The 22785-nt window shown below is 42.8% G+C and overlaps 1 protein-coding gene across 6 annotated transcripts in view; it reads right to left on the bottom strand.

Annotated features, from left to right (window-relative positions):
- mymx (myomixer) overlaps positions 1-21558 on the bottom strand; it is a 30843-nt gene extending 9285 nt beyond the window's left edge. Inside the window, exons 1-22 of one of the 6 annotated variants that reach the window (XM_010789491.1) lie at positions 20650-21558; positions 19862-19951; positions 18456-18602; positions 15430-15576; positions 14693-14884; positions 13665-13751; positions 13381-13499; positions 13186-13300; positions 13027-13104; positions 12810-12925; positions 11701-11863; positions 7523-7668; positions 7325-7421; positions 6617-6766; positions 6224-6373; positions 4966-5222; positions 3768-3903; positions 3159-3353; positions 2601-2753; positions 1519-1736; positions 1021-1204; positions 781-936 (exon numbers count right to left, since the gene is read on the bottom strand). In XM_010789491.1, coding sequence (XP_010787793.1) covers positions 781-936; positions 1021-1204; positions 1519-1736; positions 2601-2753; positions 3159-3353; positions 3768-3903; positions 4966-5222; positions 6224-6373; positions 6617-6766; positions 7325-7421; positions 7523-7668; positions 11701-11863; positions 12810-12925; positions 13027-13104; positions 13186-13300; positions 13381-13499; positions 13665-13751; positions 14693-14884; positions 15430-15576; positions 18456-18602; positions 19862-19951; positions 20650-21213 — 3660 coding nt within the window. In that variant the 5' untranslated portion in view covers positions 21214-21558. The remainder of the gene's footprint in view (positions 1-780; positions 937-1020; positions 1205-1518; positions 1737-2600; positions 2754-3158; positions 3354-3767; positions 3904-4965; positions 5223-6223; positions 6374-6616; positions 6767-7324; positions 7422-7522; positions 7669-11700; positions 11864-12809; positions 12926-13026; positions 13105-13185; positions 13301-13380; positions 13500-13664; positions 13752-14692; positions 14885-15429; positions 15577-18455; positions 18603-19861; positions 19952-20649) is intronic. The other 5 variants (XM_010789490.1, XM_010789487.1, XM_010789492.1 and 2 more) reach the window with 5 other exon arrangements.
- Positions 21559-22785: the final 1227 nt, after the last annotated feature.

Below are 22785 nucleotides of genomic sequence, written 5' to 3' on the forward strand. Positions count from 1 at the left end.
TCCTCCTCCAACACACACGAACGCGCACATGACCAATGAGGGCATGAGATAAGTTTGTGCACAGATGGAAAGCTGACAGGCAGCTAGGCCATCCAGTTATTTTAGCCGGGCCGGCTAAATAATTGGTCGTGCTTTTTACAGTACTACGGCTTCCACGGATGACATTTTGTTATGGATTTTTTGTCAAAGCACTTAAGATATTCATTGCTATCGGGATGTTAAGAGCATTCCATGGAATATAAGAAAAAGTGTATCTCGAGCCGGTTTCTCAAACTTACCTACCCCACCTTTAAGGTTGTGTGGATTATTATGATGATTCTTGATCATTATGATAAGAAATTTTTTGTGGATGCCAACATCTTCAGTTCTACTTCAGGCTATAATAAAATTTGCTGGGATTTTTATTAAAAATAAATACTTCTTGGTTTGAAATAGGTAATAAATATATAAATAAGTATTGTTATTAATACAAATATAATTATTTATGTTAATAATCTAGTGTCTCAAGTTATTTTTATTTCTTTACATGCTCACTTTTTCTCCCTCCCCCAACACCACACACACACCCAAAACATAAAAAAAAAAATCTTATGTTCTATAGGTATTGGAAAATATTGTTATATTGTTTGGGCCACAATAATCGTATTTGAAAATCTGCTATTAGTGTTAGTGTAAAACTTGACATGGTACAATTTATTTTTTATTTTTAAGGACTTTTGCTTAATTTTTTTCCAGAGACCAATGACTGTCCCTAGAATAAATGCCTTTGTGCTTATGTACCTCTGTCAAGGTAGAGCACATAGTGGCCTCAGAATAGATGTTATCCTGTGAAGGCTCATCTCTGCTCATCTTGTGAAGCCGCTGTTGTTTCTGAGCCCTCCAGTGCACTGAGATCCAGCCGAGCATGCTCCTCAGCTCCTCCATGCGCTCTCTTAGCTGTAAGACATTACTCAGGGTTCTAAAGGTGGAAAAATACAACAGTTTATTAAAAGACCGCAGTGAGTCAGCATTCAAACTCACCATCTGCGTGAGGTGGTGTCCTCTGTCTAAAAGGTTCCTCCCCGTGTCCGCCAGCTCATCAAACTCTTCAAACTTTTGCTCAATCTGCAAGTCCAGCTCAGCAGCGAGTGGCCTCTGCCCGTCTTTCCCAAGATGCAAGGCGGTATCTGAGAAAATGCACGACCTGGTGTCTTCAGTCCAAGAGCTATACAGAGGAATGGGGGGAGGGAGAAGACAAGGAGCAGAACTTTGAGAAAAGACATACGTTCTAACAAAACATGAGATTGACCAGACTCTCCCTGATAGGACAGACATTCATCGCCTTGTGCGCTGACCTCCTCAGCACATCTTCAATTATACATTTCACCAGGGACTTGCTTTTGCTTGACAACGAGAACATCCTGTCCTTCCCCTTGCGAAGACATTGTAATGTGCAGATGTTTCTCACAAAGAGGATTACGAAACAACGTCTGGCAGGAAAAAGGTCTTTACAGCATCACCCGAGCCCACCCTGCTTACATCATGGCGAGGTAGCTCCTGAAGAAGTCCTGGAGCTGCACAAACTCCTGCAGACGGGACTGGTTCTCCGCCACACTCCTCCCCAGCTCTGTCCAGCCCTGCAGCATGGCCCGGATCTTTGCCTCCAGAACGTGTACTCTCTCCGGGCACAGCTCCTCCAAACGAGAGGTCTGGCTCTCCATCTCCTTCACCTCCTCCCTGATGACTTCATAGTCAATCTGCGGAGAATCATAATAAAAAAAAATCTATCATCGTCCATCATCCTCGGTATCACTCAAACAGCCTGTACCAATTGTATCTGTGTGTATGACTATGACCTCATCCCCATAGTTGTATGCATATCATTCAGCGAGAGACCCATATGGTCCGCATATGGGCTCCCATGCCGTAGCAAGCTAGCAATCTTGACCATTTTTGTTCTCCTTTTGACGAGGCGGTAATTAATAGCGTCGAGGGTTCTCTGGGAGTTATGCTTCATAACATTTCTCAGCTACAGAAGGCCTCAAGAACACGGAGTGGTGGATGCCTGTCTGCTGACGCCACAGTTATTTCAGTTTGGACGATTAGGTCATTTCTGCTCTTCAATGGTATCAAGTCCAGACAGCTGTGTGTGTGTGTGTGTGTGATAAACATAACACTGCCCAAAAATGACTCACACAGGACTGTACCAACCTCACATCTCCAACCCTGTGACCCCTCAGATGTGTAGAAACACAAACCCCGCCAGATTTACTCACAAACACACACACTTTGAAAGTTTACAGAACAATGACTCACACAAGCGTAAATAAATATCCTGTGTGAATAATAAACGTTTGCACGCTCTATGTGTATGATTGCACGGTGCAGTTTATGTAATAAATTAAACACAGCACAAAGCATGATGGGCTGCCCTCTTTTATTTTTTTAGATGTAAGAAAAATCTGGCACAACAGGAAACAGACTGTGGAACAATGTGTGCGAGAAAGAGAGGGGGGCTTCGCTTTTTTTAAATCACACCAAGCAAAGGTCATTAATCCAAAGCCAATTGGATGGGATACTAAATTATATTAGCTCCAGTGTTTACAGCGTCTTCCTCTCACCTCCAGGAGGTCCTGCCTCTCCTGCAGAGCCTCCAGGCCGCAGCGATCGGGCTCACACTGGACGGCCATGTCTGTCTCCTTCTCCAGGATGTCCAGGCTCAGCTCCTTGCTGCAGCTCAAGCACTCCTCCACGTGCACCGCCAGGCTGGCGTGCTGGGGGGGGAACGCAAACTCATCATGAGTACTCGTAGGATGTCATTACGCCTCGCTGTGTATTATTTGTTCTAGCCACATTGCAAGTAAATGTTTAAAAGGGTGTCATGGAATCCCTTCCGGCCGTGCGTGTGCTATTTTGACATGTGCGCTGCTTTCTGTACCAGGAATAACTGGAATTAACGCGGAAACACTCATGTGAGGGGGACTTGTGGCTCATTTAGGGCCTATTAAAGAACATAGCCACAGACAAAAGGAAACCAGATGTGACTCTATGGGTTGGCAGCTGTTTGTGACAGAAGTTGAGGGATTTAACAAAAACCTTCAGCCCTCTCAGATTATTGTAATTTCACAAACATTGCAGTGAATATTAGATCTAATATAAAGTGACTCCCATCTCCTCACCTTGCTCAGCAGCTCCTGGATGGCCTGGTCGTGGCTCTGTGATCGGCCCCTCTCCCTAACGGTGTCATTGAGCATCTCTACGGCCTCTCTTAGTTCCTCCACAGGGTCTCCCATGCTTTCTATCAGGGGCTCACTGCCGCCAGTACTTTGGAGTCCCAGTAGTGTAGGAGCTGAGGAGATCTCACTGTGAAGAGGCTGTTAGATACAGAAAGAGACAGAGTTGTTATTATAAGGCTGGTTGGACATTTTTAAATTGTCTTACTTTTTGTTTCTTAGTTTTGAGATATTCATTGCTCATACAACAAAACAATGATCTGGATGTTTGTGGATAATTTAAGTGTGCGAAAGCATTGCAACTGAACTGTAATACTTCAAGTCACCAAAACAAATGTTCACCTAATGACATCTCACAGACTAACATCACATAACAAAATCCTTACATAACAGTATCTGAACAAATCCTCAACAATTTCTATTATGAGCTGCAATCACGACACTAGTCACTTTAGTATACTTTTCATCTTGTTAATGTGTGTCCTCATGGTGTCATAGGTGCTGCTGGAGAGACCTACTGCAGTGCTAACTAACACAGAAGCCCAAGTTCCTCACCTGGCCGAGGCTGTAGCGACTCCCGCTGAGCTCCTGGCTCTCCTCCAGCTCCACGCGCTCCAAGAACTCCGTCAGCATCCGTGTGTCCTGCAGCTCGGAGTTCTGCTGGGTCAGGGCACTTTGGACACGATGGTACCTGAAGGACACACATAGAAACAACCAGTAGGAAGCTTTTAATGACAAGCTACACCTCCGCATCCGTATATACAGTACAAGTCTGCATCCGTTGGAAGAACCACATTAAAGAGACCTCCATCAGAATACAGAGTTCATGTACTACAGCGCTGTTTATGTTATCATATATCACGTGTCAAGTAAACATTTCCTGTACTTCAGGGCATGAATGTACCTTGTCCATGCACAGTTTATATTTGAGATGGTAAAGGGAGGAATTTCAAAGGGTATTTTTCTCCGGAATTAATGAGCCTTAAATTGCTTGTACGCAGCATTAAATAATGACATCATCGCAAGTGTCTTACAGCTGCTTGGTGAGAGCCTCGACCTGCATCAAAGGTTCCTCACTCTGCAGTGTGTCCATTCCCCCCCCCCNCCCCCCCGCCCCTATCTAACACCCCCACCCTGGAAACACTTAAACTGAGCCCTTTCCATTTCTTTATTTACTTTGGTCAACTGTGTTCTTTACAGAGTCTGAACGTGTGTTTATGGACAAGGTACGTCCTTTAAACAGGCCAACATCATGGGGTTTTACCAAGAGTCCATGGCAACGACTTGTCTTTCCAGGACCAAGCAAAGAGAAAGGCGTCATCTTGCAACACATGCAGCGGGTGACTCTGACACACACAGACAAGCTGTGGGCTGAAGTGCATTTCGGGACTGTGGGGTAAACTCGCTAAGTGCTGCATGAATCACGAATGAATAAACTCGAGCCTCGCAATAAATGAGCGCATGGAGAGCATTCTTTATTGGCAACCCCGAGAAAAAACATGAGATCTAATATATTTTTGTGGTTTATGGGGTAAAATTGTTTATCTTAAATAAAAACCGGGGATTTTATGAATAAATTCTTCCATGACTCGGCAAGCCCAAACCTGTGACCTCTTGGAAACACTGACAACATCCTTACTGTGTTTCCTGACCACAGTGACGAGCAAAACCACCAGTGTGTGATTGTTCAGACCCATAACATGACTCTTATTTGATGATACCACTCCTCCTTCTCCTCCTCTGACAAACTCACTTTCTTTCCACCTCCTCCATGCGTGCCGGCAGGCTCCGTGTGTGGGGGTGACTGGCGCTGTGGAGGCACTCCACCTCCTGCCTCAGAGCGCTGAGCTCCAGGCTGCGAGCTGCCACCTCTTTCTCCAGCAGACAGCTTTCCCTCTCGGCCATGCTCATTGTTTCGGGGTCACCGGCGAGAGCAGACTCCTTCATAGAGAGCTCCACGGACTCCAGCCAGGCCTCCAGGCTGCCGAGGGCCTGGAGCACTTTAACAACCTGCACAGGACACGAGGATGTCTATCACCATCTGGCAAAGGGACTATCGATGAAAACTAGCCTTTTGGCTAATTCGAGTACTTTTACATGTTTTTAATATGTTGATTAATGTACACTGTCCCTTGTTTTAAATAAATCAATTCAATTCAATTCAATTCAAGAAGCTAATGATGAACATGCTATGGTGCTAAGATTGAGTGCAGAGCAAAAAAACAACAACCAAAGGCTTTATTGTCATATGCATAGTAGCTACAGTGTAGATATGGCAATGGAAATCTTAAGTCCCAGCTGCTCCCACAATGCAACATAATATTTCTATGACATAAAACAATAAAACTAATTGAAAAACAATAAAATAGTGCAAGAATAAACAGAGTATACTATAATAGTGAAAGCTTGTTCAAGGCCAATCTGTAAGTAATGCAGATGAAGTCTTAAAAAATAATAAAATAAGCTACATTTTGCAGAGAATGTTTTAAGTGAGAAATTCAAAGCAGGAGTCTACTGTATATACATGTTAATAGAATAGGATAAAAAAAAGAACAAAATGTAAGTGTACAGGGAAATGAAAACTGTTTATTGAAGTAATAAATACATTGTAATGAGGTGATGTATAGTACAGAGAAGACAATAACGGGTTTACCTAGAGTAAGTAGACCATCTTTTGTAATAAGAAACTCCAACTTTCCAACCAAGTCATCAATCTGGGCAGATTTGTAGCCTCTTTCCATCCCATCATCTAATTATATGGTAGTGCAATTTATATACCTTGGATCACCCTTCATAAATTCGGGGACTCTAGCTTGCAGACTCTTCCCATTAGGATGTTAAAGATGAAAGTAAATGAGCTTCTAACCATGAGTGGATGTAAAGGCTTTTTGCCAGTTGAAAGCTTCTCCAATGGGATCCAGGATCATCCGTCATCACCATACATTTAAAGTAAAAGCCTCGTTGTTACTCAAGAGGAGTGCCTATTGTGTGAGATATTTGATGAACCTCACCCTGAAGCCCAGCTCCTCTGAGGCCTGCAGAAACGCGTTGTTCCTCTGGTGCCTCCTCCGCAGCTCCTCCCACAGGACCTCCAGCTGGCCCAGGAACTCCTCTATCTTGGCGCTGCCCGGGTGCTGTGCACGGACCAACCCGCGGCCCTCCTGAGGATTGAGCGTTAAACTGATGAGGGCATGTGATGACTAAGGACTGGGATTTGGGTTGTGAAATACGGACCTAATCGGCAGCTTTGGGGTTACTAAAGCCGTGAGAGATGAAATGTCAGCTCATTATTTGAATAATGCCTGTCCAGGTGCCCAGTTTGCAAAATGTGGGGGGATATTTTATATTGGCCTTCATCCAGTGCTTATGTTTTTAAGACAAACTGTGAAAAGGACTTGGCTTACCCGTTTGACAACCTCTATCCTGGCCCTGTTGGTCAGGATTTCTTGTTGCAGAGCGTGCTGACACCTCCTGGCTGCCTCCAGGCCCTCAGAGCTGGCTATTGAGCAAACCTGCGTGGCCATGGACACGTTGTCTTTGAGCCAGGACAAAGTCTGAGATGGAAAGGGGAGCAAACAGGGACAGGGTTCAAGAGGAGAACAGCTTAGAGATATATTTCTAAACAAGGGTGATGACATTTAAGAGTCCACAGGAAGCCAAAGCAACCAGGTGTTTTTTAAAATTCTGACCCAATTCTATGATTTTATCATTTACTGCTGAGGTGGCATTATGAGTCTTATTATAAATACATTAAATGTCTTGTCTTTTGTGTCAACCAAAGGAAAAAAAAGTTATTATAACGGTTATAACTAGTGTAAATCCTAAACAAAGGAAGATGAACACACTTAGAATTTGTACAAATAAATACAAATTAAATTAAATTATTCTAAATGAGAACACAGTACCACACATGTCAGTAAATAGTCACAGTATAACTCCTGACAACGCTGTATCATTTACAGTCATAATGTCTGTAGCCGGTTACAAGAAAAGGGTGCAAGTGTTAAAAAGTCAATAATAATGTGAGGTAGAGGACACAGGATTTGGTTTTGAAAGGGGATTTCTGGTGAAAAAGGGAATTGCGGATGTGTATGGCCGAGCCGGTCAATCACCTTGTCAGCAGACACGGTGAACTTCTGGAGCTGCGAGGGGAGCTGTGGGTGGCCTGGTGTGGCGGTGGCAAGCCTGGGCTCTGCTCTGGGCTTCCTGCTGCAAAGAAAACACAGACATGTGACTCCAATTATGACTTACATAAAGATCTCTCATGGTAAGTCACAGAGAGAGAGAGAGAAGCCAGGCCGAAAAGTCACCTTTCCCCCTTTAATTGATGTCGGAAGATGACATAATTTGCGGAGGCAGGGCCGCCTCCCGTGGGCGACGAGGTGTGGTTCCCTGATGGCTGATCCTGGCTGACGCTGCTCGGTGTCCTCCTACCCATCCCACATTCAACAGGACTCTATGGACGAGAGTCAAAAGAAAATCCAAGAGATCAGCATCATGACATGTGAGTAATGTTTGGCTTTTTCTGTCAGCCGTCCATTGAATAAAATGTCCTCTGGAGGCATAAACATCTCAAATGGAGGATTTATACTGCGAGGAGTCACAAGACAATAAGCCGTTGCTGTAGCTCGCTGTTAATGTGAATGCTACAATGTGGCTGGAGGTGGGACAACATGGACGTCTGCCCAGAGTAAAGTAAAGCCTCTCCTGTAAATGGCACAAAGCGAACTCCCTCTTTAAAAGGTTGGCTCTTGTCTGTGAAAGAACCCAGGCCAGACTAAAGACACAAGCTCCTTTTGGTTTGACAGCACCAACGTCTGAAATAAAAACACTAAAGATGGCTGTGAAAGTTTAAATATGTTATAATTGCTTTGTGAACGAACACATTAGGTCTAACAAGGTGGCCAACATGTGCTGTAACACTCTGATGACTAAAAAGAGCCATTGCAGTTAGGAACAGAGCCCTTCTTTGAAATCCCCTATCCCCAGCGCTCATTAAACAGCTGCAGTGTGTTGTCGGCCTTAGATACTGATTTCCACCCAGACTGTGTTTAGAACTATGCAGTGCAGACTTTAGAAAGGTCAACGCCAGAGCTATAGAACTTGTCGCTGTGTAGAAATATATTAAAAACGTCAGCAGCCATTACACCTCTTTTACAACCATGTGAGTTCTTTAAAGGTTGGCCAAAGGACTCTGCATGAGGGTTTCCAAAGAGAGCTACATATATCTGGCATATCATAAAATGGGATATTAGGGCGGGACGGCGTATCGTTTTCATTTTACATTCAAAGCCTCTATTAAGGTTTAAAATGATGATTTCGTCATACTTTTGGACGTTATCAGACGCAGAAGTATTGAATTTGGCAATTTTATTCCCCTTTTCTTGCTCTTTTAATGCTGCATCTATACAACAAAGGCCCCCTCTTGCACAACAAATATCTTATAAATAAATAAACACATAATGTTGTGTATAAATTGACATATAGATTGAATTTGTAATATAAGAACATGTTTCGCTTTTTGTAGATGATGAAATATCTCTTTTTTTAATGCATTTTGACTTTGAATTGGAAATGTTTATATAAAAAAAGTATGGGAAATCATACGCCTCCACCACTGGAACCTAACCATACTTATAGTAGAATACTAATAATACAAGTGGAGCACAATATGTGTCTTCATCTGCAAAAACTAAACATCTGTGCAGCATTGAATTGTTGTTTTAGAACTAGAAATGTCAACGTTATGTGAAGCTTTGAAACGTACAACTATTCAGCACAGCCCTATGGGTTTCCTATTGGCTGCAAACATCTGAAACGTTGTACTGCAACAGGGTCCAACAGAACCAAAAACAAGAATCAATCTACAATACAAAGTTTTGGTTGTACCCATTTCATTTTAGGTATGCTGTTTGTATGGATCATTTAAAACCATATATCAGCCAACACAACTTTTAGGTTATTTGCTAATAATGTTTTACTTGCTTTGGTTACCAAGACCGCTTGGCATAAATATGAAACAATTAAATGAGCTATAAAACTAGTCGAACATTCTCTTATGCTGACATTTCCCTGTCTAACTGTATGAATAATACAGACCATGCTGTGTTAATTGTTCTTTATAACATAATGTAGCTGACATAAGTAAAGTCTTTGAACAAACAGCGTACCAAATATGCGACTGTCAATGCAAAAAAAAAAAAATCTGATTTACATGACAGCTAAAAAGCACGAAACAGCCATTAATAATAGAGTTTAATGGAGTAGCTTTAATTTATTTTCAGACTTGGCTTATAGAAGAAGTGAGTCAGAGACCTGGAGGAAAGTGTTGCCTTAAAAATGATGCGAGAATTAAAAGGCTCTAACATCATTCACTAACATGCCAGTCATTTTATAGACCGGTCTGAGTTTCATAAAGGAACATTATCGGGCCGATTTTTGCGCTGAAACTGCAGAACTAACAAACTACTGTGATTCATTTGACAGGTGCGATAACCATCAATGACGTGTCCTCCCCCGATATTTGCTTCTGTCCTTCATCCTTCACAGAGGCTTCCACTGTAAACAACTCCTGCGGTGCACCCAACATCCCATTCTTCCATTTGAAAGAGAATGTCTTAAAAAAATGATGTTTCATTATTTACTATGTCATATTCAAAAGTATTCTGTGATTTTAGGCATCATCCAATCATTTGTTCTTTCAGCATACTGCTCCCTATTTTGGTACTGTTGATTCTTATCTGCTGATCTCCCCTGTGTCTTTCTACAATGTGCTACAAAGTGATGTCAGCCAAGAACTATTACTTAGCACCGAGCCCATCTGGTCCGCAGCCCCGGCATCTGGCAACAATTAGCCAGAGAAACAGACGATAGCCATGTTTACCTCCAGCAACAAGAGGCCATACTACTGCTGACACAGACATGATATATAATATGGATTATCCTGCATGTATCCATACTCAAACGGACGCCAACACTTTTACAGTAACCTTTTATCGAGTCAAATTGCACCAGCGAGGGATAGACTACGAGGAACAAAGTGTGTTAGCACGTCTACAGATAAACTGAAAGTTCTGTCTACCACCACATATGCAAATCGCTGCAGCTGCATCTCGTACCCTTTAAAAATACTGTAATCAATTCCACACACCCAGGAGCTGGAGTTAAAGTGAAAGTATGTGATTAAATGACTTTTACTGTTCAACTGGTGGTGCAACAGTAAAACTGAGTTTGGCCTTTGGGCTCCAGGGTTTTGTTTGGAGTGTATTATTAGTCCTTCCATAAAGAGTAACAAGAGGGGCCCCCACAGACAGCAGCACATACGTAACTCCTAGCTCTGCAGTGAAAGGAATCGGGACGTTAAGAGAAACAAATGAGCCAGGCTTGCTGGCCTCATGGTTCCTGTCACAGGTGAAGCGGGTTGAAGCCTAAAAACATGAGCAGGGAAATAAACGGACCCTGAAACAAAGCAAGAATGGAAAGAGTGAAGTCTTCTTTCCTTGAGTATCTGGGTACTTTTTCTCAAGGCGAAACGAGGCCAGAGGCTCAGCAGGGACTTCACATGAGCTCAAGGTCAGGAGCATTGAATTCTGGGATTCCTCTGGGCTGGGCACAAATAGCAACTGTTCATTTACTTACGGATTGTAAAGAGATGTAATGTGCCAACTTAAAAGACTACAAATAAAGATAATTACTGGTTTTAACATAGCCCACAGTTAAGTTCCTCGATACGTCCTCTTCTAAAAGACGCTAACAGTATTTCCTCTAGGTTTATGGGCAGTGGCAGGTCAATAAAGTGCTTCAAAGATGAGGAATGTTGTGTCTGAGGAATACACATGTTCTGCAGATTATACACTCACCCCAAGCTGACCCACAGGCCATCTATTAATACAACATTAGTCCAATGACTGTGTACTTTGTAAAGCCAATATACTATTTTACCATAGAAATGTGGGTTTGGAGGGAGAGACTTATTTGCTCTGGCCCAGTGTTCAGCCATGTTGTACCGTCACAGCTTGACATTTTTCATGGCAACTTATGGTATTCTTGTGCCAGGGTAAATAACACCTCTCAAAGCTCTTCCTGTGTATCCCACAGGGCAATGTTCAGACTGAGGTAAATGCAGTATATAATATATACTGTATAGCACTTTTCTCTGTGTAGTTGAGCCAAGGTGTCTTTTCCCCTCATCTTATCAAGGGCTTCCTCACAACTCTTACATCATATGGTGTTATTAAGTGCAACTAACTAGCTGGGAGGATGGAAAAGCAGCGGCTGCCAAGACTACAAGCCACGGCTCTACGGACCATCTGACGACTCCAAAAGCACTGTTATTTAGGAAAAACCTGCTTAAATAGTAAATCAGGCATTTTCCAAACCAGAGAAATGCGTCACTTTGTGCAGCCACAGATGCCGTAGGACTGGAAGAGGCTGATGGCGCAGCAGTGTGGTTTCTGCAGTTATAGAGTGAAATACCAAAGCTTCTTACCACGCAGCCTTTCAGCCGATTCTGCTCCTCCTTCACCTCCTTTCCCATGAGCCTCTGCGTCTCCGTTCCCACGTTGCTCTGGGGTTCCCGGGCCGGTGTCAGGGGGTCAGCATCTTCCCTGGTGAAAGCGGAGCCGGTGGGAGAGAGCACAGTCCTGTCACTCCTGCAGGAGGAGAAGAGCGTCAGAGCCCCGCCATAAACTCCAAGTATGGCTCTGAAGCTTTCTACCAGTGTTTGTGTTATTTGGTTTGAATAGCCATGAGACGCAGCTGATAAGACGGACCAGATGATGTCATATTTGGATCTAAAGATAGCCCACCGACATGAGAGGCTCCCAGGCTGAGGAATATTTAGAAAGTGGGAGATGTTGGAGATGGATGTCAGAACTTGGGATTTTAGTCACTCCTGACTGTTTATATTATTATGAAAATAACAATCAGTAAACAATTTATTGCGCCTGGTTCAAATTTAAATCTGAACTTGAATGAGGACTCGTTAAGCAGATATTGGTTCTGATGGTCTAAAAAAAGTCTAATAATGTAAAAGTCTGGACTATTACTCGAGGCTATTAAAGTACCAATACATTTGTTTTACAAATGCCATAAAAATTACAAAATATTCTTGTGTGTGTGTAATATCTCAGATTCGGCAGACTACTTGAGGTGACGGCACGGTTTTAACAGAGAGAGAGCCGTATTGCCAATGCGACTCAGTAAGCCAAAGCATTAATCACCTAGTACAGTAATCAAACACATGGTGCAATTCCAGCAGTGCAGAACTGAATATATTAAACTCAAACAAGTGGGTGGCGAGTGATGCTTTGTGGGTAGTTTGTCTCCAGACAGTCCGGTGCTTCACTTTGCTTATAATTTTTCACTGATTCAAACCCAAATACAGCAAGGCTAATCGAGAGGAAAAAAAACGTTATACAAACTTAAAATGGAAAACGTCTTCTAGGGTTTGCGTACTTTTAATGTAGGGCACAAGAAAAGCAATAACGGAGAAATAATGTTCCAGCTCAGTGGAAACCTGTGGAGGACCAATTACTGGGGGAAATGGCGCATGCACTCATGGGGCCACCAGAGTTGTGTGCTGTATCCTTGGCCTACCTGAGAACCTTCTGAAGAAGCGCCCAGCAGTCCTTCACCTCGCTCTGCTTCTGCGTGACGCCGGCAGCCAGGGCGGGGTGGAGATTAGAAACCTGGGACACGCTCACATCAAGCATCTACCACACACAGGCCTGTAGGTTAGGTAGAGAAGGCTTCTGCAACACTTCCAGGATCTGATCAGGCAGTGTTTCTTAAAAAACACAAAAAACCTTCTTACCATGATTTGACTGGCGATGTCGCGTATTTCTCTATCTCCGACGCTGTCCAGCTCTTTGGATTCAGACATGCTCTTCCTCTGAAAAAAGAGAATGTAATGTGAGTAAAATGTCTTATATCTCAGCGGAAAAGAAAGAATGAAACCACCAGGGAATTGTACCATGTTATTAATAGCAAGCAACGTGTTATCAGCCTGCTGGTAGAACGAGGACACCTCCAGTGCCAGCTGAAGATTCTCATGGTAGTTTTTCAGATGAGACTGGACCTTCAGCCACCTACAAAGAAAATATCAAATCAGTCTTCTCCCTAGAGTGAGGATGTTTCATGCAGCATACCAGTTCAACTCAAAGTGTACATTTTATTGATGTGTTTCCTCTTGCTGGAGATGTTTTTCCCATCTGTCTTCCCCTGTTTCTCCAGTTTTAGGGCCAGGTGGTTGATCTCCTCGTGGAGGTTTCCGTATAGCTGCTCATCCTGTAGAGAAACAGGGGAACACAATCCAACTATGACCTCAGCTGTCTCTACCATACACTCTGGGAGACACAATTATAGACAGCCATAGATAAATGACCTCTGCAGAAATGTATTATAAACTATTAACATATGGGAAGAATGTTGTTTAGCATGTTTCATGCTCACCTGCTTTAGATCTAAGATCCTCCTGGTCAGCTGCATTTTGTCAACATGTTCCCCGAGGACATTCACCAGAGACTGCTCCTCTTCCTGCTGGCACACATAAAAGTCAGTATTTATAGCCCCCATTTGTTCGGAACCCAACCATTATTTCTTCTCAGAGGCACCAGGATCTACCACATTACCAGGGAAGATGCTGAACAGAGCTAGCCTACAGCATTAGGTGAGAACTCGATACTAATGCACGTATGGAAGGTTGAGTGGAACTAAATGGAGAATGCAGTCTCCTGTAGGGATGGATGTTTTATAGACTAACATCCGCCGCTACATTCCCACAGGTCCATTATCAATCACAGGTTCCCTTGTGCCAGACATGGACATGAACAGAAAGATAAACATGAAACGCAGATTGCTTCTTGATAATGACGGGCAGATGTTTTAAAGCGGTGAATAATATACACAAATAAGAAGCGTCCTCAGGATGCTGAGATAATTTCCTGTATTAGCAAGTCATTTTTTTCCTGCCAATTACCTTGACAACTGTTGATCGGAGCTGTCTGTCCACCCATTTATTTTCCTCTGGGCCAACTGTTTTTTGGTAATTATTACAATCAGAGAGCGTGATGGCTTTTATGCTTAGATAAATGGGAAAATGATGAAACTTGGGGAAATCATGTGAACAGGTTAATAATGATCAAAAGTAAAAAAGGGTCGGGAGGGAAATGTCTGTGAAACTCAAAAGCAAGTACATGAAAGCAAAATAACTCTTATTTTAAGTACTCATTTCACCCTGTTTCATATTAGTTTTGCATTTGAGAATGAGAACATGCAAATGAAATTATCAGTAGAGAATGATAGCGTCATACATTAAGCAATATATGAAAAATAACTGCATTAAGTGCCTAAAAACGACCAATCGTTAAGAAATGAAACACTTGTGCAGGGTGAGAAAAGGGGTCAAAATAACCCTCCCCATGTGATGAAATCCACTTATTACACTAAGCACAAATTCAGAGAAAGCTGTAATTTTGTACCTTGTCTTTGATCCATGCCTCCAGCTTGTCCACTTTCTTGTTGAACTCCTGCAGGTTCTTGGCTCCACCCAGCGCCCTCGTCTGATTTGCGGCCGTCTGCTTGAGGGTCTGCCACATGTCCCTGAGCTGGCTGAGTTGTTTCTTCACCAGGTCAGAGGTGGGGTTTAGCTTGCAGATCAGCTGCTCACCCATCTTTAAGAAACAGAAAGTTGCTGTTCATTTAAGATGTAGAGCAGAGGGAGCCGCCAGACTTGACATACAACAGTGGCGGAGCACACTACACACGTCAAGTTTGTCGGAGTCATTGCTTATGTGCCATGCGGCTTCACAGATGTTGGAAAACTGCCATATATTTCTTGGATATACCCTTGAAAAGTCTACCGGTTCTGCTTCTACCCTTCCTGAGCTGCCTGAGTGTCAGGGGAGGTTAATTATCAGCAATGTACCATTTCCAAACATTTTCTCCGGAGGGAGAAAGAATAAACAGGCTTGTCAGAGCCGTCTGGAACACTGAGGCTCTGATTTTCTCTCCGGCCGACTGGAAATGCCTACCATAATGTTATGTGATCTTACGGACTCTTTCAACACTATAGAAAGTGATTCATGTTTGCATTCGGAACTCTATTACCTGTTAAAAGCTTTAAATAAACATTTCATTTGTGATGTGGGTTGCTGTGCTGCTGGCTCTGGTCTCTATTTCAGTTAGAGTCCGGGCGCGTGTTCAATGTTTATCTTACCTGGTTGAGTTGTATTAGGGTGTTCTCAAAGTCTTTGAGGTCTCTGTGGAGCGTCTGCGAGGCTTCCCCCCAGTCCTGCAGGGGGCAGCGCTGAATATTACATCCATCCTTCAGGTCCCGCAGCTTGCCTTTGATCCACGCCTCTGCCTACATCACAAACAGACACACGGTCAAAGTGTTAAGATATGCATCAAGCTCTTTTTGGGAGTAATGACTACATGGAACAGTTTTATGTAATTAGGATTATATTGCCATTACTTTGTATGTACATCTAAAAGGTTAATGACATCACAGCAATGTGCAAATTACTGCAAGGCAGGATGGTTAAAATCTCAAACACTAATGTGCCAAATGAGTTTTGTCATTGGAAGATGACAGCATGTTCACAAGGCAGAACTTTTACCATTATGTTGTTTCCTTTTTGTGCTTTACATACAATATAATGATAACATTTCAGAAAGGTATCATAACTAGTGTAATACTTTGAAACTGACGCAATTTTAAAGTAATTTGTTATTGTATAAGATAACGTTTTTAAAGTTAAACTGTTTTAAGCCTCCCGACCCTGCAATCAGCACATACTGTATGTCTGTTTATAGACCTGTTTTATGATGAGAGTGAAATCTGAGAATGTCTCACCTTTAGAAAGCTGATCGAATATAAAAATGTTGGCATAGGAAGCAATAATTATGTATGTATAGAAGTCATATTTGTTGATATATTTGTATGAATCATTTCATAACTCATATGAGGCTTATCTTCAGCCTACAGGTTGTGATATATCAGCTGTGTGACAGAGCACTCAGCAAAGGTCTTGTTCTGCTTATCGAAGAGGCAAACAGGCTACATTTTCTTCCCCGAATTAGAGTAATACAGAGCCTCAGACACATCAAGCACAGCTCTTTGTTCTCTAATGTCATGTTATGCAGAGCAGAAGTTTCTCTTGGCGAGGGTCTGGGCTCTATTGCATAAGGCTTTGTCTTGCAGAGTTGCCTTTTCTGGCAACATTTGTATGGAGTGAGAAGAACTGCGAACCAGGTGCCCAAAGTCAGAAAGTGTTGGAAAGTACATGTTTGCTTTCTGCTACGAGCCCAGTGTGAAAGTGAGCGACCCACCCTATAATTGATTGGATTAATAAATCAACACAGACTAATTTTTAGTGAGTCATACAATTGATAAAACCTGCAGAACTTTATTTTGTGTGTTGCGATTGTGTAGACTGTCAGTTAAGCACACAAGTAAGTGATTATAACTTCAGATAAAAGCATAATTTCCCAAGGAATTTAGTACGACTGACGAATAATAGACTCTACAGTAACCTCTCTTTTGGATCAATAAAACACCACAGATGACACAGCCTCTAAACGACTGTTTGCTTGAGATTAAAATCTGATGTCCCTTCCCCCTTAAGACAGGCATGTCATTAACTTTACAATCCCCCCGGTGCAGCATTTCCCCCCCGAACAGAAGGAAAAGAGCTTGACAAAACAGGCCTGCCCCTATCTCCTCACACTGGCTCTATAATGACCTCATACAGGAAGTCTGAGTCCCTTGTTTTTTCCTGTCCGCTCTCCACAACAATTGTCTGTTTATCAAAAGGTACAGTAAGGCCTTAGTGCAGCCGCTGAGAATAGACGGCTAATGCATGCAGCTCAGATTGTATCACTGCCTTTGATTTATTTGTGAAAAATCTGTGTCCACACAGGAAAAAAAAAATCACTGCAGTCAACACGGACCAAATTTTAAAATAAACTCCATGTTTGATTACAAACTGTAAACAGAAACCACCCTTCTCTTTTTTTTACGGCCACTTTTCCTTTCTGCAAGCTTCAAAGTAACCCAATTTTGGCATCTTAACGGGAGAACGAGTGCCCACCTCTTCACACTTTATAAAAGTGATTACCAGCAAGCCTAATTTTTGGGCCCTTTTGTAACTCGGCGCTGACAAGACTGTGGGAGTGGAAGTTTCTCCACTTTCTCTATCATGGAAAGGAGACGCTGAAAGGCAAGAAGTTTTGCAGAGCGGCCTCGAAGACAGATGGTTCTCAGCGAGCGAGCACCGGGCTTCTCCATGTGGGGACCTGCTTTGCTCTCCTTAGCTCGAAACATTAGGGCCCTTTAAAAGTCTCTCCCTGGAAAACTCACTTCCACTTCCAGAGCGACATAATACTGGAATAATATATTCTCATCAGCGATAGCAGTCAACCAAATCCCTGTAAAACAGCTAAGTCCCCAGATACAAAAAACTCTGGTTATTTAAAGTACACCAAATCAACAGAAATGCAAGCTCCACTTAAGAGCAAAGGGGCTGCTAAGCTCTTTAACATTAACGATGTGCCACAGAGCTGTTTTCAACACATACATACATCAGATGTTTCCTTCAGCGGACACATCCTAAATGACTTTCTTATTACTGGGAGTAAACAGCCTATCACTTGGATGGTTGATGACAAAGCCGACTGCCGGACAAAATGTCCCTCAGCCGAACTCGCAGAAAAATGTCCTTGTACACTGGGGTGGACGCAGCGATGAGATAACACAGCCAGTTGTGCTGCTTGGCTGAGTCTCTCTGGGACATAGGCGTGAAGAGATGGAGCCAAACAATGATCTCACTTCTAAATAATTGCTTCACTTGTGGCGGTTTCCCCTCCCTCTCTTCGCCTCAGCCGAACACAGCGCGTACAGTCCTCGAGACAAAATTATAACCAGTACATATTTTGTCATGCGGGTCATACGACAGCTTCCTTTGTGATTTCATCTAAACAGCCTAACTTGTTGCTTCTGAGATAAACCCACTGCAGCTTTTTTTCATTATGTATTTGTTTGAGGAGATGAGAGATAAGTTAAGGTTTGATTTGACCGATTAAAAAAATCTCCATGTGCAATCTATGGAGAGTGGAAAAAGCACACTCTCCTAAACATTTTACAAGTTTCCAGTTATTTAAGGGAACACAAAAAAGAAGGAGGAAAGTGGAGCTTTCGACAAACTGTTGATGTTGATATTGTGTATGAATGCCACATTTTACCTGCAGTACTTCCTTGTGGAAAAGCGAGTAACGCTGAGTGAAGCAGTCGCTCTGGGACGTGGGAACAGCTGCGGATGCTTCATTCTGCGTGTGTGGATGACTTTCTTTCCTTTGCGTCTCTTTTTGACGTGATTCAGGCACTGATATCTATGTAAGCAAACAAGACAGACAATAAATGGTTGAAAATATGATGGCAATTTGACTGCAACATTCATTTGAATCTACCAAACAAAACCAAAATGATGCCTGACTGATCAACTCTATAAGAAGCTGGTGGATCTCTCAATGAGGGGATTTTTGTCACAATACAGAGACATTACACATTTGTGTTACCTCAAGGTCCCTCTTAACATACTGTCAACACTGCCGGACTGGCACCATTTCCCTAATCGAGCGTTCCTGCTGCTCAGGAAACATCTGGGCACATGAAGGAAGCAGGAACAGACAGATCCTGGGATGTCGGACATGTTTTACTGTCAGCCTTACATGTAAACATATCAACTTTAAAAGGACTTTGGTAGATCATGTTTGCTCTTTCATACCTGAACAGGTAAAGGCACCACCAGCTTCTCCCATGTAATTATAACCATTGTTGGGCACTTTAATGAATAATACATTAGAGGAGGAAAAGGAAAGTATTGTTGTGGTTATACAATAATAGCTGATGTAGATGTAGACTGTAGTTTTTTGTCCTAAAAGGGGAAATGAGGCCATTGCTGTGTCAGTGTGTTATTATAAGCAGCCACCATGAGGGCTTCAGCAAGCCTTTTCTTTTGTTAACATCTTCCCTGACCTCATGTTTTCCAGTGAGCCCTGCCTCTGTAACAGAGCACTTCATCCACAACACATACTGATGACTTCAACAAGAAACAGGCCAAATCCAACAGCCCATTGAGTTTAAACAATATCCTACAATATACGTATTCTGTTTTTCTCCATGAGTCTGCTTCTTTAATGAATTACAGTTAAAAACAGGATAGGCCTACAGTACGCTATTTGTGTGGCGTTCAAAGACACGTTGCTTTCATAGCTCAACTGGTTTTCCACCTCTGTGTAACATTGCTCCAAATGTTTAATATAATAAACTCGTTTAATTTTGGCGAACACAGCACATGACTTCACTTCCTAAACACCAAAAGATCCATCAACTCCGCTGCTGGCTATAAAGACCCCACTGTCACAGCAAAATATAAAACAGTGTCAATAAAGTTGGTAAAATAGCCCCAATATCCACAACAAAACACTGATTATGAAAAAACGTAAGCCTTAATATGATACTCAAAGTTTTTTTTAATTAAACTTACATTCGTGATATAAAAAACAATGTCCTCATTTTTGTCGCCTCAAGCTAGCTACCTCATTTTTGTCAGTTATAATTTAGCAGGTAACAGCAGCTAGCATCTTACCTGTTGGAGGCATTTTTCTCCGTTTAGTTTCGGCTTGGTTTGTCCCGTTGCTGGCTGAAGTTCCTCACTGCTGTCTTTTCTGAGTAAAACCTAAAATAATAATATTACTTTATTTGTATTATAATAACAAAATAAGCAGCTGAGAGTGCAGAAAAAGAGCCGTAAATTAGTCGAACAAGCTAAACAACAAGAGGGAAACTGGCAGGCAGAAAGACAAACTCCATGGCAACACGACAAACTACATAAAACTTATATCTCGATCAAATATTGGTAACAACTACAATATTTAACATTTTCTTTGAATACATTTGTCATACATTGTACTAGTAGGCTACCATGATGAGATTATTAATTGTCGTATATTGCTATTGATTTACTATGCTACTTTAATTAGTTCATGTGCTCGGTTCTCTTCTCAGTAGAACTTCAAAATCATAAAAACAGTTGAAATACAGAAATTAACACTCGCCTATAGGCCTACTGCTAAATATTTGTACTCTAGGAAAGGTTGAAAATGTGTAGAATGTCTATTTTCAATGATGAGGTTAATTTCTTCAGTAGTTTATTTGTTTTATGATATGGCCATTTAAAGTATAAATCTTATCACATTAACTAAATTAACCAAAACTGTCGTTTACACATATATTTAAAAAGATAAACTACCTACATATCCTCTTTATTAGTTTTTAATTGAACAGCAATATTAGAAGAAATCCCACTTCTGTGTGATTTATTATTTCCCTGGGTGTTAAATTGGCATATTTGAATGAGTAAAGTGTGTCTTGTACCTTGAAGTGAGAACCAGGTTTATTCTCACAGCTCACACCCACAATCCGGGGCAGATGTGTATCTGAGGTGCTGGTGACGTTGTTGTTGTTATTGTTGTTTTCGGATGTGGACCCTGTGATTGAAAGCTGTACTGGTCCCACTGACACATTGTTCTCCGATCTTTCTCTACTTCCAGAGATCGTTATCTTCTTGATGGACCGGGAGACGGCGGAGGGAGATGCAACATTCTGGTTCAGATGGTCCTCAGCTGCCATGTCGTCCTGGTTGTGCTTCACAGGGGCTACCTGCTTGACCATGGGTGAGACGAGACAGGGGCCGTGTGTGCAGACCTGGGATCGACTGAGGTAGAGTGAGTTCAGGTTGTGCTGTAGAGTGCAGTTATCCAAACTCTGGCTCTGCAGATAACTCTGTGTAAACTCCTCGCATTTTGGCACAGCCGGGACTGACAGCCTCGTCCCAATCGTGAAGGGCTGAACCTTCCTTACTATGCTTTCAGACATTGCCAGTGTCCAGATAAGAAAACAAAAAATGCTGCAGTCCAAATGTACATTGAAAAAAGTCATTCACATCCCTTTGTACACCACTACTCACTCACCAGCGCTGTTTGTCCAGTCTGTTCAGCAGGCAAGTAGTGAGTTGAACAGAAAGTGAAGGGAGAGCTCAGGTCTCCACCTTCTTGTGCATGTTGAGAAGGCACAACACACAGCCCAGGACGGCTTCCTTGGACTCCTGGGATCTAATACGGTCCCAGACGTGGCGCAGCGCTGTGCCAATGTGTGCAGCGCCTGTAGAGAGGGTTCTCCTGAGGAACTGTGCCACTGAGCCTGCCAGTCTGCTACTGAGGAGCCTGATAACCAGGGACCGCAGCAAGATGAAAACTGCTGGCATGCTGCCTGACAGGGCTGTGCGGAGGAAAAAAATGAAAAAAAGAAAGCTCAAAAAAGGAGGGGGAAAGAGGAGGGTTGGTTAAGAGTGGGGATGAAGTCACCACCTCTACACACACTCTCACTCTCCCTCTTTCTCTTTCTCTCTTCTCTTTCTCTCTGTCAGGAGCGACAGAGCTGTGAGGGGGCTGTAAAGTCTGGCTGTCAAAACTTCCCCTCTGAACCCGAACAGAAATTCTGTCCAGATAAGAGGCGAGTAATGGAGTCAGAGGGAGAGACCTCTGTCAAACCTCTTCAATCACAGCTTATCCTCTATGAGGTAATATCCTAAAACTCACACACACCCACAGTGCCTCACCCTTACCTGCACCTTGAAGTGCAGAAGAACAGAATTAGCCCTGAGGTGTTTTGCTCTGAAAGTCTTTCAAAGGGAGCAGGCCTTTTTCTTTAAATCCAGGGTGAAATCTGAGGAGAGAGTAAGCTTCAGAGGCTCTTGTGATCGCTGTCTGTCCAGGAGTGAGAGTGCTTTCCCAAGCTCAGAGCCTTTCCCCATCAGCCAGGAGCAGTTGTCACACAGGTTCCAGCTGAATGGAACAGCCCCTTAAACCTCAGAGCTGCTGGCATGACAAGTGTAGGGGGGGGGAAATCACAGTCAAGCAGATGACGACCCCTACCACTCCTTGATGGTGGCTGGGGTTCAACAGAGCACATGTTGGGCTGACTGATTGGAATGCTAGGGGTGGCGTGCGTATGTCAGGGGAGCAGGGATTATTGGAGAGAGCAGACGGCAGAGAAAATATTTGGGAGTACAGCGGAGAATCTGCTTCCACTGTTGAAAGCTTTACCCAAAAAAGGAAACTCTCACTCTTCACTCAGCTGCCCTCAGTCGTGACCCCAGGCCGCACCTGGTCGACTCGCTTGAAGTAGCTGCTCAGCCACGAACAACGAAACCCAGTCACTATGATATTGAGGTAATGCCTCATTTTACAACACAGTGTAAAATCCTGGGCATTTAGAAATGGAAACATTAAAGAAATATATTAATTGATGTGCTCTAAAGTTGCCAGTGTTCGAGCAGGACCAAAGCAGCCAGCAGTGGGACAGCAGTCACTCAGCAGGGCTCCATATGACAGAGTTAGCCCTCGGAGTCGACACGGTTAATTATGCTTTTAAAAGAGCTCTGGTTTCATGATGAAGTCATCTTAAGGAAGAGTTTTAATGTGTTGCAGCTTGAAATCAGAGATACATTCT

This window comes from Notothenia coriiceps, unplaced genomic scaffold (assembly GCF_000735185.1).
Source record: "Notothenia coriiceps isolate Sejong01 unplaced genomic scaffold, NC01 NC01_scaffold00032942, whole genome shotgun sequence".
Taxonomy (NCBI): Eukaryota; Metazoa; Chordata; class Actinopteri; order Perciformes; family Nototheniidae; genus Notothenia; species Notothenia coriiceps.